Raw genomic sequence first — 18986 nt, 5'->3', positions numbered from 1 at the left:
GAGGACAGTCCAAAATCTTGAGATCCTCCACTCATGTATGAGACCTGAAGGATGCTCCTGGCTTCACATCGGCTCAAGCTCCGGCCATTGCCAGAGTGAACCAGCAGATGGAAGATCTTTCTGCCTCTCCTCCTCTCCGCAACTCTGCTTTTCCAATAAGAACATGGATAAATCTTTAAAAAAAAAAAAAGGACGAGGGATGATGAGGCAAAGAGCAGGGGTGCCTGCTAATGTCACTATCACAAGCAGAACTCAACCACATCTGAAAAATACTGTGGGTATTTACAGGAGTTTGTGGGCATTTATGTTACACTTTTTCCATAGTAAATGATCAAGGAGATAGACTCAGGTTTTAGGAGGTAGCAGAGCAGAGCCAGCAACTCCGACATGAAGCAATATGGAACAAAAGATGGGTTGAGTGGCAAGGAATCTACAAGGTTATATACAAAGGTACTTCCAAGAGTTCATGGGAAAACAAAGTTAAAATATTCGGATGCCAATAATTTTTTAATAAAATTCTAGTGTAGCATTTTAATTAAATGCAAGTTCATGAACTTTTAAAATATAAATGGCATACATGGATTTCAATACTTTTTGCATACCCAATGAGCTCATTTTTTATTTTCACTTTCCATGAAGTTTTTGTAATTGCCTTGTACATTCTGATCAGACACACACACAGGTTTCTGAGATGTTCGTGGATCATGTTCTCCATTTACTCAACTTAGTTGTACTTTTACCATTTGTAGACAGTCCTGTTAGTGAGCCTGCTTTAGGAGACATAAACCACTACCAGTGGTTAAATCTATTCCTGTTAGATTATCTGTGTTCCTTCACTCCAAAGTGAAGTAACGAGCTCCTTTTCTCAGTGACATAACCATTGGCTCAGCAAATCCATTGGCCACAGTGTAAAGGAACAGTTGGGTGACAGAGTGAAAACTGAGCACTCACTGCCTAGGAAGCAATTGCAGAAGTCCAGTCAAGAGATCATGCAGATAGGTTAGAGAAATCATAGTGAGAATGGAAAAAGTCAATGGATTCCTGCTATGCTTTGAAGCAAAGCAGACAGCATCAAGATGAAAGTACGGAATGCATGAAAAACGAGGCTTGGAGTAATGATACTGCATTCCTTGAGATGAGGTACAGTAAAAAAGTGTCAGATGAGGAAAGAACCCGGGGGGTGGAGGTGGGGGTGAGGGGTGAAGGGCACCACCCTCGGTCTGTTCAGTACCAACGGCACTCAAAAGAAAGGAAAACGAGGTAGCCAACATCTGACTCTGGACTAAAGAGACTGAGCCACACACAGCTGGGATAGTCAGCATATGGAGCAAATTCCTGGGATCCACTGAGTCATCTGTGAGACCACAGAAAAGGGGATGGAGGAGCAGCTGGGGTACCAGCCCCATTACATCAAAGGTTAGGGGTCATATAGCAAAGCATCATGGCTTATTCAAAATGTTAAGTTTCTCAGTGTAATTACTACTGTGCAAGGTGGGTGTTTAGTCACGCCTAACACCCACCCATCTGTCACAGAGTGCTCCAACTCCAGGAACCACTAGCTTCCTGCTAACGTAGAATTAGGAGGCACAGGGTACAGCATCCCTGCCACCTGTGTGAGGGATGGAGATTGCATTAGAGCTCATGGCTTCTGCCTTGCCCAACCCTGGTTGTTGAGAGTTTGGGGGAGAATTAACCAGAGGATGGGGGGTATTCTGTGTCTCAAATAAATACATGTGTAAGAATCTAAGTAATGAGCATACAACACATTGATGATCACAAGTTTTCTGCTCATGTGGAACAGCCAGAGAACAGATAATTTATAATAGATGAGGTCACTGTGCTACTGTGAAATAATTTCATTTAATTAAAAGTGAAGTTACCTTATTCCCCAGTGACTGGATCTGCTTTATTGCCATTGCTTGATCCCTCCTAGATCAGGCATGCTGAAAAATTACATTGATCTGTCTACCTAATTTATGTCTCTTTCAGTAACTATTAACGACATAACAGTTTTTGTTTGGAACAAATTACTCTGCCTTATAATAAAAACATAGAATGAGAACACAAAGTATACAGCTTGCTTAATTTGAGTGATCTACATACCTGTGAGCATAAAAACCTATTCATTTATGAAGTTATAACATAATTATAATGATTTTAAAGGATAGTTCCCTGAGACAATATACATTTGCCAAGTGAAATCACTGTCTAAATTATTTATAGGATTAAAGTTGAACGTTCACATATTGTAAAGGTGAGGAAAGCAAGCCAAATGTCAAAAACACAACTGGGAGGGAATTCTTAACCAACGTAGTGCTATCCACAAGTGTCCAGTCATTGATAATATTTTCTGCAAAGAGCACCTCACAAAAGCAGCAAAAACTCCAAAATTCATTGCATACATCCCTTGCCACAAGGAATTTTCTATAATCTGTTTTCAGGATCTGGCCTGTGTTGAAGTCAGCGATTTGTACATTCTGTGGCTTCATTCTTTTTTTTTTTTCTTCCAATCAGCTCCTAGGCTTCTGAGAACTGAACATTTGCCAGGGCTGAGTCAAACTTTCCTACCTCTTCAATGAGTTCCTGAATGAGTTCCTGTCTTGATTTCTGTGTATTTCTAGAAACAGGTCTCTGTATCACAGTCTGGAGTCCAGGGATCCTTCTACCCCAGGTTTGTCACACATCGTGCCCTTGACGTCTCCCTGCTCTCTTATCCTGTCCTGCCATCCCTCTCCTCACCAAGGTGCCCAACACTCTCGCTGCGGATCATAAAATCCTGTGAGGCTGAATCAGTTGGACACTCTTGCTCTCTCCATGTTGTAAGGGAAACCCAATGGGCCAGGGAGTCCAACCCTGCTCCGAGGGGCTCTCGAGAGGAAAGCACCGTTTCAAGGCAGCCAAGCTGATTCACATACAGTTTCTCAGGGGCACTCCCTACCTACATGCTTGGGGAATACAATTTTCTCAGTGTGATTTAGTCTGCGTAACAATGATAAATGCAAGGTGCACTGTAGAATTTTCAGAAACATGGACTCATGGACTTCTGGGAACTGTTTTATGAGGCTTCTTTAGGTTTCTCATAGGATCTCATTTAATCACTGAGCAATCTTTGCTAAGTTCCTTAAATTACAACTCAGTCTATCAACCAGGGATTATTCAGTTATTCTGTTGCTGGTAGCAGGGAGTGTTTTATTTATGAATTTAGTAATTTGCTACCTCATTTATAAACCAAGTCATTAACAGACTGGGTCCTATGAAATTCCTTTAGGAGACAGTGCAACATTTGTAGTCTCACTTCAGTTTCATGCAAATACAAACAAAAAGGCACACCAACAACTGAATCACTCAGATATTCTTCCACTTATAAATGCAATGGTGAAGGACCCGTTATCCCTGCAGTGTGGGCCACTGGGTTGATGAAAATGTTTTATTTTTCCCCAGGTGGGATCGGATCCCAACCCCAAGTCTTTCAACGAGTAATTCTACTCTCCCTGCTACCCTGTGGATACCACAAGAAAGCATCTCAAAGTTTCCTTCCTGTAAATATAAGAGAGATTGGCCTTCCTTACACACCTAATGGGTAGAGACAGTTCTTGCTGTGCAAGGGTTCATTCAGAAGGCTGTAGTGGTAGCGGTGAGGCCTTGGACTTGGTCTCTGCCAGGCAGCCTGATGCTGTGGAGAGGACTGTAGATTCCTAGCACATTGGTTAGATTGCTCGTTGACTGGGAAGCAGACCACTAGATGCTGAGAGCTTGGATCCCCATCTTCCTTTTCTCCTGGAGTTTTACAAATGGTTTTTTTGGGGGATTATTATATACATGGGTTTCTGGTTTCTTATGAAGAATTTTAATTAGGCGAAGTGCATGTTTTCCCTCTCCATTTGGTGAATGCTTCTTTTTTGATTTTTTAAACATATGCAGCAATTCCTGATTATATCCAGTTTGCCAGATTCAAGGAAAACATCCACAAAGAGGTCGTAGCGGGCAACACCTTCCTCAGTGCAGCATAACGCCCATCACAGGAACATTGTTCTGGTTTTGATTTCAAAGCAGTGTCTGAGTAAGCCTCCTTTGAATTGGAACATGAGTCAGCATTTAGTAAAACTGAGTTCAAACCACTACTCTAGATCCTGAGTGACAGGCAACTTCTAAATAGGGCACTGTTTGTTCATAGTTTTGGGTATCTGTGAGTTCCTTGGCTCTGTGAGACATGAGAGGCACTGATTCAGTTATATTTTTAACATTCCTTAAAATAAATCAAAGCATGTTGCCATTTTGGATGGGGAAGAGTATGGCGGAGGAAATGAAGCACTTACAAAGAGTCCAGCATCCCAGGATTATGCACTGGGCTCTGTGTCGGACTGCCGCGGTTAATATTATTTTGGTTACACATAATAGAAACTGGCTCTGGCTAGCTTAAGGGGAAAAAAAAGTGAGGTAGCACATTGGGAGAATATTTGGGTAGCTCATAGAATTTGAGACTGAAGGAGTCTTTGACTGCAGAGGTTAGGGTTCATGGCTGTCTACCTGGGGTAAGTGTACTGCCACACAACTTGTCACAGGTCAGGTCAGGCCTTCAACTTGTGACCCTTCAATCAGGTGAACAGCGGCAGAATGATGGTTGAGCATGTTGGGGGGGGGGGGAGGAAATCACACTGTTATTTGAGGGGGGGCATGTTCTAGCAGAGAGAGAACTCTGAGCTGGTGGCTGTATATGTGAGGTCTATTTGGGATGTTTTACAGGCTGCGTTTTCATGAGAAGCCTATTGGAACCTTCAGTCCTATCTCACAAACAAGAAAATGTAAGTTCTAATTTGTTAGGCAGCTTGTCTTCAGGACCATAGATGAGTTAGAATATCCATTGGGTCTGTAAGGACGGACAACCTCCTTCACATATGGACACGTGTGTCAAGTGTCTCTGGGATGGAAACTCTGAGATGCTTTCTGTGGCATCCACAGGGTACTTAAAGACTTGGAGTTGGTACTCAGTCCCACCCTGTCCTGTTGAGCAGATGAGAACTAATCTACTCCTTTAATGAAATTGAAGATACCACAAAAACACACACAGGGCAGGGGGCATGGGTGATAATTCCTTTATTAGTGGAAAGTTGTGTTTTTCTACTACTCAAGTGTGTTTATGAACTAGAACCCTAATCTGATACTGACTTTATAATTTTCTTAAATATTTATTTATTTTTATTGGAAAGGCAGATTTACGAGGGGAAAGATCTTCAGTTGATTGGTTCACTCCCTGAGTGACTGCAAAAGCCAGAGCTGAGCTAATCCAAAGCTAGGAACCAGGACCTCGAGACTCCTTTTGGTATCTCACATGGGTGAAGAGTCCCAAGGCTTTGGGCCATCTTGCACTGCTTTCCCAGACCACAAGCAGGGAGCTGGATAGGAAGTGGAACAGCTGGAAATAAAGCAGCGCCTATGTGGGATCCTGATATATGGAAGATGAGGATTTAGCCACTGAGCCATTGTGCTGGGCCCTACTTTTTTTTATAAAGATTTATTTTTATTATTTTTTCATTGGAAAGGCGGATATACAGAGAGGAGAGACAGAGAGGAAGATCTTCCATCCGATGATTCACTCCCCAAGTGAGCCGCAACGGGCCGATACTATGCCGATCCGAAGCCAGGAGCCTCTTCCGGGTCTCCCACGCAGGTGCAGGGTCCCAAAGCTTTGGGCCGTCCTCGACTGCTTTCCCAGGCCACGGGCAGGGAGCTGGAAGGGAAGCGGGGCTGCCGGGATTAGAACCGGCGCCCATATGGGATCCCGGGCGTGCAAGGCGAGGACCTTTAACCACTTGCGCCACCGCGCCGGGCTGGGCCCTACTTTTATGATTCAATAGTACCTAACTGCTTTTCCATTTTCAACCTCTCAATGTAGTGTTTTGTTTCTCAAACATGAGAGCATCTCAGTTTTGAGACTTGAGGGTTCATTTAAGATGCAAACTCTCATAGCACAACATTAGATCATACAATTATCCTAGTGAGTACTATCAGAAATGGTCTGTATACAAAACTGCAGGTTTTACTGAGGAAATCAGTGGCTTGCACATCATTGGGAAAAGATTGTTAACTTAGAAATATTCATATCAGAATCCCCTGTTCAGGGGACATTTCAGTTACTATGGACAGTTTTAGGAAAAGCTTTTTATAGCAGCTCCTAATTGTGTGTTGTACGTGGTGGGTATCCTGTGAGTTTATTTAATGTTGGATCTGATAATAATCAGTTTGGGTCAACAGCAGAGCTGCATTCCCAGGTGGAAGGACACAACCCATTCTGTGGAGGTTGGGGATGGATGAGAGTTTGAGACCCTCACGTTCCCTGAATCAGTGCTGTCTGTCTCGGGATCTGCACTGTCCTTCTTGGGATCTGCCCTGTCTGTCTCGGGGTCTGCACTGTCCTTCTTGGGATCTGCACTGTCTGTCAGGATCTGTGCTGTCTGTTTTGGGATCTGCACTGTCTGTGTCTGTGTGTGCTGTCTCAAGATCTGTGCTGTCTGTGTCTGTGTGCTGTCTTGGGATCTGTGATGTTTTGGGATCTGCACTGTCTGTCTTGGGATCTGCACTGTCTGTCTCAGGACCTGTACTGTCCTTCTTGGGATCTGTGCTGTCTCATGATCTGTTCTGTTTTGGAATCTGCACTGTCTGTCTCAGGATCCATTCTGTTTTGGGATCTGCACTGTCTGTCTCGGGATCTGTGCTGTCTGTGTCTGTGTGCTGTCTTGGGATCTGTGATGCTTTGGGATCTGCACTCTCTGTTTTGGGATCTGCACTGTCTGTCTCGGGATCTGCTCTGTTTCAGGATCTGGGCTTCAGTGACCCTCACACTTCAGACTCCCCCAAGTAACATGTGAAGCCGTCCTATCATCTAATCTGATGACAGGGAGTCAAAAGATTTCAAATAAACCATAACATTGTGTTAGTGGCTTGTTCCTGGATTAAAGTTCTTTCCTTTATCATTAGGCCACACTTCAAGTCAGTGTTGTGCTTGTTTTAATTTCTAAAAGAAAAGTAAGAAAGCATTGACATTAGCAAGTGTCTTGCAAAATATTACAGGTAAAGGTGGTGTATAGAAAGAATCATACTTGGCCCAGAGTCTTAAGTAAGAAATTTTTACCCAAAAATCCTGTTTAAAAAACTAAAATAAGTGTAGCCACCAGGTAAGATTTTGGAGCTCTTTATTACACCAAGAGGTTTCAGAAAAGTACAAAGCCCATGAAAGTAGGAGCATTTCAGAAAATAAGACAAGACATTTGCATACTTAGTTAATGATATTTAACTCGGATGTTAAAAATACCGGTGTTTTTGAATTGAGGCACACTGCTTATGAAGCTAGAACATTCTGAAGCTCTGACAAGAGGTTTCATATGTCCTACACTTGAAACTGAATGCCTAAAAATGGCTGAGCAGTATTATCTGTATAGTGCAGTAAGTGAGTGCTTTTTGAAGCACAGAAAATAAGCATTTATTACACCCACCACCTCTAGTCTAAGAGGCAAATCAAAGTTAAACATAATAATCTTTACTGTTTTTATTTATATCTCTGTTTTCAGTGTAGACCAAGCAAAATATGGATCCCATTATAGAAAAGAAGTTTCAGAATGATTCTTTTTTGGAATCATATCAGCATTTGATATCAAGTTACATAGATAAATAAGTGATGCTAAGGTCCATGCTGTTTTTCTTTTTTTCAAATCAAATAAATAGGTGGCTACATGTCAGCATCTTGTCAGGACTCACTCTGAAGCAGTGATAAAGACATTATTCCTTTAGCCAAACAGAACAGAACCACCAGCGGCTATAATGTTCATTTAATCAACTTTTGAAAATATGGCACTTTGAAATGACTTGAGCCAACAGCACACGTTTTGTTGCTACCACTGCTAATGGAGTAATAGTGTAAAGGAGAATCCAACAGAGATTAAGTGAGATTAGTTACAGTTCTAAGTGCTCAGCTGCATCCTTGACCTAGAAGTCAGTTCAGAGCATGTCTGTTGGGGACAGGGGAAGGGGTGAGGTGGGGAAAGAACCAACAAAAAACCCAGAGCATCTTGATCATTCACAGCATGTATTTGAGAGGTCTAACGATTTACGTAACGCCAGTGCACTTCCTTACTCGATGTCCACAGGCTCCGTAGCTATTAAGGCGCTTAACTGTTTCTGAGCGCAGGACAGGAACAGTTCCAGACTAGACAGGCTTCGCTGGCGGATGACTTGATCAAGCTGTTCATTCATTGTGGGGATAGAGAAAGAGAAGAGAGACACTTAATTGACACACTATCCCTTACCTCTCAACTAAGCCCATTAAAATGTTTCTGCAGTTAGAATATTTAAGATATTAAACAGTACATGTAAATGAGGTGACAGTACAATCATTTTTCTTGGCATATCAGGTAAGATGACATGAAACAATGGTGCAACCTTATGGTTGACATGGAGACTCACTTGATGGAGAAACACCATGCATTTGATCAGTTACTGCAAGAATGTCAGTTTTTAATGAGTTTGTAGAGTATTAGAACCAGTAAAATGTCAGGCAAATTTAAAAAAGAATGGCAGTGCACTATAATTAAACTATGGCTAGGGTTTAGTAAAACAAATAAGCAAGGAAAGAAATATTGTGAACTTAGTTTTATAACAGGTAGTTTTTAGTGATTGCTTGAAAGTGTTGAAACACATCTGACTTGGTCCTTCATGAGGAGGCATTGTAAAAATCAGCATTGTTTCCATGTATCAGTAGAAAACCAAACAGGAGGTTTAATCAAGGAAGTTAGTTGCTGTATTTAAAAAAGAAAATTCTGAATTGTAAACATTACTAAGTAATTTTTTTTTCCAAAGTATCAAATCAACCTTGACAAAACAATGCCCATGATCCTGGAATGATGGAGAAATCCAAAGGAAAGTTAAATAAAATCTATTTCACAATATATACCTGTTAGATAAAACCTGAGGGAGTCTTCCCTTAACACCCCTCCCCAACAAAACAAGGAAAGGTGGCAGATACAAACAACAATTTTCTGCTGTAGCATTATAAAATTCATGTGTACCTAAAAAGAATGAACAACAGAAAGAAAAATATTTTGAAGCAGTCTGAGTTAAAGTGAATTTTAAACTTACAAAGTGTAAAGAAAAGATGGGAAGGTATGAAGACACTGTTTTACTATTTTATATGACTACAGGTGCAGAGATAGGGCTTCTATGTATCATTTTTCCTTCTTCCTCGGGTTATACCTTCATGTGAGTAGCTTCTGCCCACTAGACTCCTGGGAGAATCCTTCAGCTGTAATCCCAGGTGAGCACAGATGTTTTCTGTTTTGCTTAGTTTTGTGTGGCCAGCCTCCTGAACAGGATCTGCTGTATGTCACATCCAATAAATGTTTGCTGACAGTGGATGAATCAGTAAATATATAACACTGTCAGGGATAGGCAATCTCGAAAGCAAGGCAAACACTTGTCAACACTGAGCCAAATCAAGCAGATTTGCAATTAGGAAAAGTTGGAATTTGTCAGTTTCATATTAGTGTACATTGAACATACTGAAAATTTTGCAACTTTTGTAATTGCTTGAAATCTGAACAGTATGGATGGGGATCCAGTGGTTCCATTCCGTTCTCCCAAGATCTCTGTCTGCTTGAGGATGCCTTCCAGTGTTTAACGTCAGACTTTTGGAAAATATTTGAGTCCTATCTTGTAACTTTTAACTCGGCTACCATTACCGAAACTGTTTTCATGCTTCAGTAAAAATGCCTGATCGCATTCCATAATTCGCTTACCACCCTTGCATTAGTAGACACGTTGAAGTTATTCCAATTTTGCTATTTTTGAAGCAGTAAGAAAAAATTTAATACTGGAATATTCACCTCTCTGAAGATATTCAAGGGTTTCTCTTGGACAGATTCTGGTATGTGGAATTTCTGTCACAGATTCGCGTGTTCTAAGCTGTGAAAGACAGTCACGTAGGCTTCCACGGTGAGTGTGCAGAGCCTGCAGTCTCAGCTACAGAGCGCGAGAGAACTAACTTCACTAGATGCGGATCTTCCCACTATTTATCATATAGTATATAGGGTTGGTATTTCAATATGTAAGAAATCCTGTGTAGATACGTTGAATTGTTTCTAATGTAATCTGTGCTGTAGTGCCCATCCTTGACCACACATCTGTCTGCTTGCTTGCTGCTGTACCCAGAGGAAACTCTCTAAGTAAATACGAATATGCAATGATAGCCCTAATAACAATCCAGATTTCCATAAGCACAGGAATTCGATTTTCAATTCCTTCCATTGGACAATTTACATATATTACATATATGTATAAAGGTAATACTATCTTAATTACTACACCTGTATAAGCTTAACATGGTGTAACATCAGTTAAGAACATTTCAAAAACATACATTTGAAAAGTGTGGCAAAATTGATGTTAAACAGAAAGTGATTGTATTATACTCTAGCACACTTTTTCTCACGAAACAGGAGTCAGAGGTACATTAAATTACACAGGAAACATTTCCTGCAAAGGTGAGGAAGAATGCCCCAGGAACTGAGCACAGTTAAATCTGATGGGAGGAGTCATGCTGAGGCTTCATGGCTCTCACTGCTTTTATTCCCTCATTTATGTGTGCACATGTCATATGTACCAGCTTTAACAGTTCACCTTCTTTGATTGTCCTAGGGAGCTTTTTTTTTTAAAGTCTGAACAGTAGATCAAATTTTCTCTCAGAGGAAATGTAGCACAAACTGATGACATTAACACTCATATACAGAAGACAAGCACAGTAGATTTCTGCTCCCACGCTTCTGTCGAAGCCACTCTGAACTGCCCCAGAACATGCCCATGAGGACATGGACTCCCTGGCTTTGGATCTAGGCCTACTCGGAGCTCTCCGAAGGGCAGATTCCAGAAATAAACAGGAGCTGCCCGGTGATATCAGTGTTCCATGACAAACTGGGGTATCAGACCTTTCATGGGTCTTTCCCAGGCAAGGTATGTTAAGGTGATGTCTGTAAGACGGGATGCTGAACGACCTCTCCAAGGCTGTTGACTTCCTCCCTGAAACCAGTGCATCAAGCTGAGGTCTTGGCTTATCCCTCAATTTGGACAACTTTATTAGGCGTCACTTTATTATCCTTTGCGGAGGTAAGAAGAATTTTAGCGAAATAGTTTTCCTTTTTTTTTTAAAGCCCCTCTAAAGTGGAATTCTGTATTTATGGCTTTTTTTTCCAAAGTGGTTTAAGGTTTAGTTTCTATGATACACTTACAGACACGAATCACAAAGCAGTGTTGGCAGACATGATAGTATAGTTCAAAATGCTCTTTTTTTTTTTTTTTTTACTGGTTTAATGTCTATAACTCTGATTTTTCTTAAACATATATCTGGGCCTTATGAATACTACTAATTATCTTTCCTAATAATTTCATAGTATATTTTCGAAAGGCAGTAGGAAACATGCTTCTATTTACTAAAAGTTGTTTAGTTTCATACTTGGGGGCAGTGTGGAAAATATGTGACTTCTCAGTTATTCTTTGTATTAGATTTACATTCCAGTGTTTCATGCCACAGCAAAATAGAACAAAACATCTCTTCATCTTAGCTTTGAATTGGTCCCCAAAGTGTAATATGAAGCATATCAGTTTTGACTTGTCTAAAGTGTGGCAATGAAAAGTCAGTCATGAGCAAATCTGGCTTCTTGCTGTAATGGCATGGTTTTATAGGAACACTGAGCACGTCCCCAAACACCTGATACTCTGGTCTTGAAATACACACATGCAGATAGAATATACATAAATGTGTATGTATACATATTTGTGTGTATGTATGTGCGGACACATGCATGGGTATGGATATATATATTACATGTGACCCAATAACCTATGCCAAAATGTGCAAAACTACTGAGCATACCATTATCCATGCTACTTTTCTGATCTAAACTCTGACATACTTTAAATTTATGCCTGAAAATGATCTCATTTTTCAGACAAATTTGGTGGATTGTCCAGCAAATCCACTGATGGATGAAACTGACTCATGCACACATGTTATCAGTTTTGTAATACATTTCATGGGCTCGGATTTCGTGTTGACCAAAAGGTTCTTTTCTTCTGAGCCCTTGAGAAAGGTCACGTTAATGTCATGGAATGGGAAGCTCACAGGCTGCCTTGCTGGGTGGGAGGACCGGTGCCCTTCCACTGAACGTGTTGCCCTTCTGACACTGTGTTGATGGGGCTGGCTCTTGCTCCCCGGCCTCACTACACATCTCTCCATTGCCTCTGCCATCATACAATCCAGCTGCTGTTTAGATTACACGTTTTGAAACGGAACCAGTCAGCTTGTCCGTTAGTCGGGTGGGCAGTAAAATAGTGAGGACTGTCCACTATTTGTCTATTATTACTGCTTTGAAGCCACTGGAAGAAAAGCATTCAGGAACATCCATGTCTTTCAGAGGTTTATGATCTTGGGGAGACTCAAAAGAAAAGTGGAAGAACAATTCTTTGCTAATATTTGTGGCGAAAACTGAGACCACGGGTGATCAGAGAGAGGAGGGATCATGTCAGGAGGGTTGCCGAGAAACCTCAGTGTTGGGATTCGAATGGCCTGTTGGGAGATGGAAAGCATTTCCTTAGAAAAAGAGCAGGATGTGGTGGAAATCTCAGTAACAGTAGAATAGTGAAGAGACAGAAAACACTCGGGCATGCTGGCAAAGGAGTCTGTGTGCTATTTAGTACCTACTGTTTGCCAGGCACTGATGTGGCGCTAGGGACATGGAGATAAATTAGATGCTGTCTGTCTGTATGGCAATTTTTGCCTTACAGCATTTGTATCTGAGGAAGTAAATTGATGTTCTTCAAATGGATATCAGTGATTTAAAAAATAACCAAGCATACTCAAGAGTTAGATGAACAGGAGGGGAAAAAGGGTTATAGATATACACCTGGAAACAGTGGTTTTTAAGGTGCTTGTAAGAAACATAGGAGCAAGGGAGATAGGCAAAAACCATGGGGACTAATTTCCAGGCAGATGAAGCACATGGGGAAAAGTAAAACAGTAGACCCGGAGTTGCTCTGAGACAGGACTGGGATAATCTCCAGTAAGATTATCACACAATGAGTAGGGTGGAGACAGATAGGGAAAAGAAGAAGGGATTAGAAGTGGCCTGAGCATGGAAGATCCTGCATGTCTGCATATCATTTGGAAGACAGTGGCAATGATTTGACCATGCTTTTTGTTTGAAAAAAAAAAAAAATCACACTGTTACTATGTGCACAACAGACCACAGGGGGCAAGAATGGAGAAAACCCAGTTTCCAGACAGAAAGTCTCCAAAAGATTTAAATTTGAACAGACTTTTGGCAGTGGAGGCTTAAGGTCAGGTTTAGAATATTCTTTGAGATAGGGCCAACTGGAATTGCTGATGGATTAGAAGCCTAGATGAAAGCCTAGGCAGTTCTAGGAATGACGGTGCCATTTCCTGAGCTGTAAAGGACTGGAGCAGCAGTGAATTGGCCAAAGGAAACCTAAGTGTTTTGCTTTGAAGGTGATCAAACTGTCTAAACCTATCAGATACAAGTTATCAGAGATCTGAGTCAGTTTAAGGCAGGGATCAAGAGATGGAGGTACAAATTTTGGAATTATCTGTGTACATAAGGCATTTAAAGCATAGATAAAATATCTGGGACATGAGTGTGGATGAGGGGTAAAAGCTGGAAGACCGTCTCTAGAGAACAGAAAGATATGCTGTAACCTCCTCATACTTGGGAGATGGTCCTCACTTGCAAACAGGATTTTTGCAGATGTTATTAAAATCTCAGCTAAGATCTTAGATTGGATGAGCTCTGGACCTACATCCAATCACAGATGTTTGGACACACACACACATCCAGGGGATGAAGCTGTGGGAAAGATGGAGGTACAGACTTGATGGAGGCAGCTGCAGCCAAGACATGACCAGGGTTGCCAGTGGCTACTGCAAGCTAAGAGCGAATTCTGGAACAGAGAGCGCTGAGAGAGCAGAGTGCCACCAGCACTTGGATGTCAGGTTCCTGCCTCCAAAGCTGCTAGAGAAGAAGTTGGGGTTCCTAGTAAACTGGGACTGTTACTTGCCAGATTGTTAAGGCCTTATATTTAAAGTAATGTTTAGCTATATATTCTACCAAGCAGGACTTTTTTTTTTAGTGTATGTTTTGTTTCTGTGTTTATTAAGTACGTTGTACTTTGATTTCCCTTCACAAACTTAACACTTCAGTAGGTAAAGGGTTCAACAAAGAGCAAGCAGAAAAACCAAGCAAACCACTGTTCCTCAGGAGTAGAGACAAAGATTGTAAACAGTAATTACATCTCAGAGTGTCAGTAGCAGTAATCAGTGCCACTCACAGATTTCATTTTTTGTAGTAGCAGTAATCATAGATATGTCATTCCTAGGTTACATTTTTTTGTACAGTGTAATAAATAATACAGATTAGTGAACATACTTCTCTTTTGGGGAACTAGTTTATTTCATTAAGTATAATGGCTTCCATTTTGTTGCAGAAGACAGGATTCTATTCTTTCTGATGGCCACTTAGTATTCTGGAGCTTGTGGATACTATGGTATTTTTACCCATCCATCAGTTGGTGCACATCTTGGTTAAGTCTATGCCTTAGCTAATGACAGCAGGGAAGTACAGAGAAGTCTGTCCTATGCTGATTTCATTTCATTTGGGTAAATTCATAGGACTGAGATGACCGGTCACATGTTAGATTTATTTTTATCTATATTGTTTTCTATAAAAATTGCACTGGTTTACATTCCCATCAACAGTGTATTAGGGTTCCTTTCCCCCTCCACTATATCCTTGCTAGCATCAATTATTTTCTGGTTTGTATATGACAGCCACTTTAACTGGGGTGGGGTGATACCTCATTGCATTTTTATTTGTATTTCCCTGATGGCTGGTGAACTTTAGCATTTTTTCCATGTCTATTGGCAATTTGAATTTCATCCATTGAAAAATTCCCATTTATGTCCTTTCTCTCTATTTCTTTTTTTTTTTTTTAAAGATTTATTTTTATTATTTTTTCATTGGAAAGGCGGATATACAGAGAGGAGAGACAGAGAGGAAGATCTTCCGTCCGATGATTCACTCCCCAAGTGAGCGCAACGGGCCAATACTATGCCGATCCGAAGCCAGGAGCCTCTTCCGGGTCTCCCACAGGGTACAGGTTCCCAAAGCTTTGGGCTGTCCTCGACTGCTTTCCCAGGCCACAGGCAGGGAGCTGGAAGGGAAGCAGGGCTGCCGGGATTAGAACCGGCGCCCATATGGGATCCCGGGCGTGCTAGGCGAGGACCTTTAACCACTTGCGCCACCGCGCCGGGCCCTTCTCTCTATTTCTTAACAGGATAGCTTGTTGTGTAGCTTAGCCCTTCACAGATCCTGGTTATTAATCCTCTATCAGTTTCCTAGTTTGCAAATTTCTCCTCCTGTTCTGTTGGCTGAGTCTTCATGTTGTTTCCTTGGTAGTTTCCATCTGTTTATTTTTGCTTTAATTGCTAGTGCTTCTGTTTATTTTTCCCCTCAAGATGTATCTGCCCAATGTTATGCCTTGCAGAGTTTTCCTGATGTTTTTCTTTAGTAATTCGAAGGTATCAGGTTATAGATTTAGATCCTTGATTCATTTCGACTTGATTTTGGTATAAGATATAAGTTAGTAGTCTTGTTTCATTCTTCTGCCCATATAAATCAAATTTGCCCATGACATTTGTTGAGAACTGTCCTTTCTCCCTGGATTTATACTCATTTATCAGAAAGTAATTGGCTGTAGATGTGTGGGTTTATTTTGGGTATTTTCATTCTGTTCCATTGATTTTTTTTAAAGGTTTATTTTCATTACAAAGTCAGATATACAGAGAGGAGGAGAGACAGAGAGGAAGATCTTCCATCCGATGATTCACTCCCCAAGTGACCGCAACGGCTGGTGCTGCGCCGTTCGAAAGCCAGGAGCCAGGAACCTCTTCTGGATTTCCCACATGGGTGCAGGGTCCCAAAGCTTTGGGCTGTCCTCCACTGCTTTCCCAGGCCACAAGCAGGGAGCTGGATGGGAAGCAGGACTGATGGGATTAGAACTGGCGCCCATATGGGATCCCAGCATGTTCAAGGTGAGGAGTTTAGCTGCTCGCTGCTGGGCCCTTCACTGATTTTTGATGCCAGCTTTTGCACCAGTACCAGGCTGTTTTGATTATTACTGCCCTATCATATATCTGGAATTCTGGTATTGCAATGCCTCCGGTTTTTGTTGTTTAAGACTGCATTAGGTATCTGGGGTCTCTTGTGTTTCCATAAGAATTGTTGCAGCCTTTTTATTAATGTCCGAAGCATGCTGTATTTGACTGTGATCACAGTGAATTTGTAAATCAATTTTGAGAGTATGGACATTTTGATGATATGTGGGATTTATCCCTGGTATGCAGGAATATTTGTCATGTTCATGACAAATCCATGAACATGAAAGTTTTGTCCATGTTTTAGTGTCATTTTCTACTTAACGTTTTGTAATTTTCATCACAGAGATCCCGCACTTCCGTGGTTGTATTTATTCCAAGGTACTTAAATATTTTGCAGCTATTGTGCACGGGACTGATGATACACGTTCTTTCTCAGCCATGAAACTGTTTTGTGTATAAAGACTATTGATTTTTGTTTGTCAAGTTTATGTCCTACAATTTTACCAAATCTTGTAAGTTCCAGTACCCTTAGTTCAGTATTTTGCTTCCTTTATACAGAGAATCATGTCATCTGCAGATAGGGATAGCTTGACGCTTTCCAGTTGTGTATTCCTCTGATTTCTTCTTTTTGCCTCATGGTTCTAGAACCTCCAGCATCGTACTGAAGAGCGGTGGTGATCACTGGTTCCTCATCTTAGTGTCAATGCCTCCAACTTTTCTCCCCCTCCAATGTTATGCTGGCTGTCAGTTATTCAGATAAAGCCTTGATTGTATTGAAGAAGTTCCTTCATAAAATACGTATTTGAAAGAACTCCTATCCTGTTAGATTCAGTGTAGTCTGGGCAGTGATTTGCCCCAAAGCAGTGCCAGTCGCCTCAATTTAGACCTTCGGGAAGTTCCAGCGTACCCTCTTCTTCAGAACACTTAAGGCCACCGGCCACGTTCCAGGAGGGCTTTCAGCTCAGAATGTATCAGCTTGACATTTCACATTTCCATTGCAAGAGTTCAAAAAAAGCGAACCTCTAAAAAAGCCAGGTAAGTTTCTAGTATGTATAAGATGAGTTACAGTTGCCGTTTTAGACTAAATGAAACAGAATACAGTCTTAAACTCCATTGGCCGCAGTTGGAAAACTGTTTTGTCTAAGATGACTTGGCGCAAGTGAACTCTGTGTTTCTGAGTCATATTAAGTAAGCTCTACATAATTTTGGCAATTCCATATTTTTATTTCAGACTACAAGGATATCAAATGGAGAATAGGACTACTTACTCATTTTTGCCCTGAGTCAACTGGGCAACATGAATGTATCACTAGCCCAGGTTCATTATTCTGCAATACAATCTTGTATTTGGTTGTACAGGTTCAGGCGCAGCAACAGTTGGCCCCAGCATCAAGCACTGTTACAGTGAGTGTACGTTTAATATTTCCTTGTGTCACGACAGGCTGTCATTGGTTACTGGATTTGATGGGGGCAGGGGAGGGACACAATTCTCTCTACAGTCAGAACAGCTCTTAATTCTGACAACTTCTAAAAGATTATTACAAATCAGAGTCCAAAGCAACCCAGAAAACTGCAGACTTTGGAGAAGCACAGGAAAAAGTGGAGATAGTTTCAATTATACAGTAGATTCTCCTTGCCTGTAAATTGTGTAGAACTCTGTGTTCTACCTTCTAGAGTCCAACAACAAATAGAATTTACTTCAACTACAGATGGATTGATGCTCGCATGGCATGCTGACTGATTTGGATAGGACGTCGCACACAATCTGTTCCATGCTACAAAGCATGAATAGGCTTTAACCATATAATTTCTATTTCAAGAACATTGTTGTAATGCTACTGTTGTAATCCTAGAGTGACCTTTTGAACCTTTTGAAATAAAATTGATATAAAGAAGCCAAATATCTTAGTTCACAAAGATTTTTTTTTTTTTTTGCAATTCTTATTTGACAGGGTCTTTCTCCTTTGGTTTTCTACTCATGATCATTTGAATTTAATCTCTGAAGTTGAAGAACTGCATACTTTTCTAGGTTTTTATTTTCTTATACTGTCTGTATTTTGTTAATTGAATAAATATTGCCTTATGTTTTTAGAGTATGCAGAAAGAGATCATCCACAAATGGTATTTTTGGTCGTGTGTGACACATAACCCTAAGTGTTGGATCGAGGCTGACCTTGACTGAGGCCAACTTGGTGTTTGGAAGTTCTGGGTAGCATTAGGCACAAGTGAACCTGCTGATGCGTTGTGCTGTTCACTACATTGCGACAAGCCACCTAAAACTTAATCACTTAACCTGAAAAGCAGAAAATCCTTGCCATCTTCCCCAATTTCTGTAGGCCAGGCATCTGGTCACTGCTTCCCAGAGTGCCTCTGGTGCATCTCGCCAGTAAAGTTCCAACAGTGCTACAAGGGTAAGACTGTGCTATACGCTCATTCCGTGACTGCTGACAGGCCTCAGAACGTCCACCTGCAGCCTGTCCATAGTGCTGCCCAGCGGCACAGCTTCTTGCTTTCCCCAAGCATGCACCAAATGAGGGACAGCCCCCAAACAGAAGCCACATTCTTTCCTAAGCCCGTATCCCTCAATCCAGTGTCCACTCATGGGCAGAAAGTTAGAGGAAGGCCAAGGAGTGCTGGAAAACAAGAGTACCACAGTTGTTGCTCCTTTGGTAACTGTAGGAAACTTCTTAGACCTGGAGAGGCTAAGGTTTGCCTACGGTGGCTAAGACTCACATCCAGGTGTGCGTGACACCTGCTTCTCTTCTGTAAACCACAA

The 18986-nt window shown here is 41.3% G+C and overlaps 1 protein-coding gene and 1 long non-coding RNA gene across 4 annotated transcripts in view; one reads left to right on the top strand and one right to left on the bottom strand.

The window, feature by feature from the left end:
* The window catches only part of LOC121161155, a 96994-nt gene that overhangs the window by 38797 nt on the left and 39211 nt on the right, over positions 1-18986 (top strand). The window lies entirely within an intron of this gene.
* Positions 7174-18986, bottom strand: part of CCDC91 (coiled-coil domain containing 91) — a 211349-nt gene continuing 199536 nt past the window's right edge. For all 3 annotated transcript variants that reach the window (XM_040987458.1, XM_040987459.1, XM_040987462.1), the window contains one exon: positions 7174-8235. In XM_040987458.1, the coding sequence (XP_040843392.1) occupies positions 8125-8235 (111 nt within the window). In that variant the 3' untranslated portion in view covers positions 7174-8124. The remainder of the gene's footprint in view (positions 8236-18986) is intronic.

This window comes from Ochotona curzoniae, unplaced genomic scaffold (genome assembly GCF_017591425.1).
Source record: "Ochotona curzoniae isolate NIBS_2020 unplaced genomic scaffold, NIBS_Ocur_1.0 contig_4645, whole genome shotgun sequence".
Taxonomy (NCBI): Eukaryota; Metazoa; Chordata; class Mammalia; order Lagomorpha; family Ochotonidae; genus Ochotona; species Ochotona curzoniae.
The sequence above is the reverse complement of the archived record's forward strand: the minus strand, read 5'-3'. Positions and strand labels throughout refer to the sequence as shown.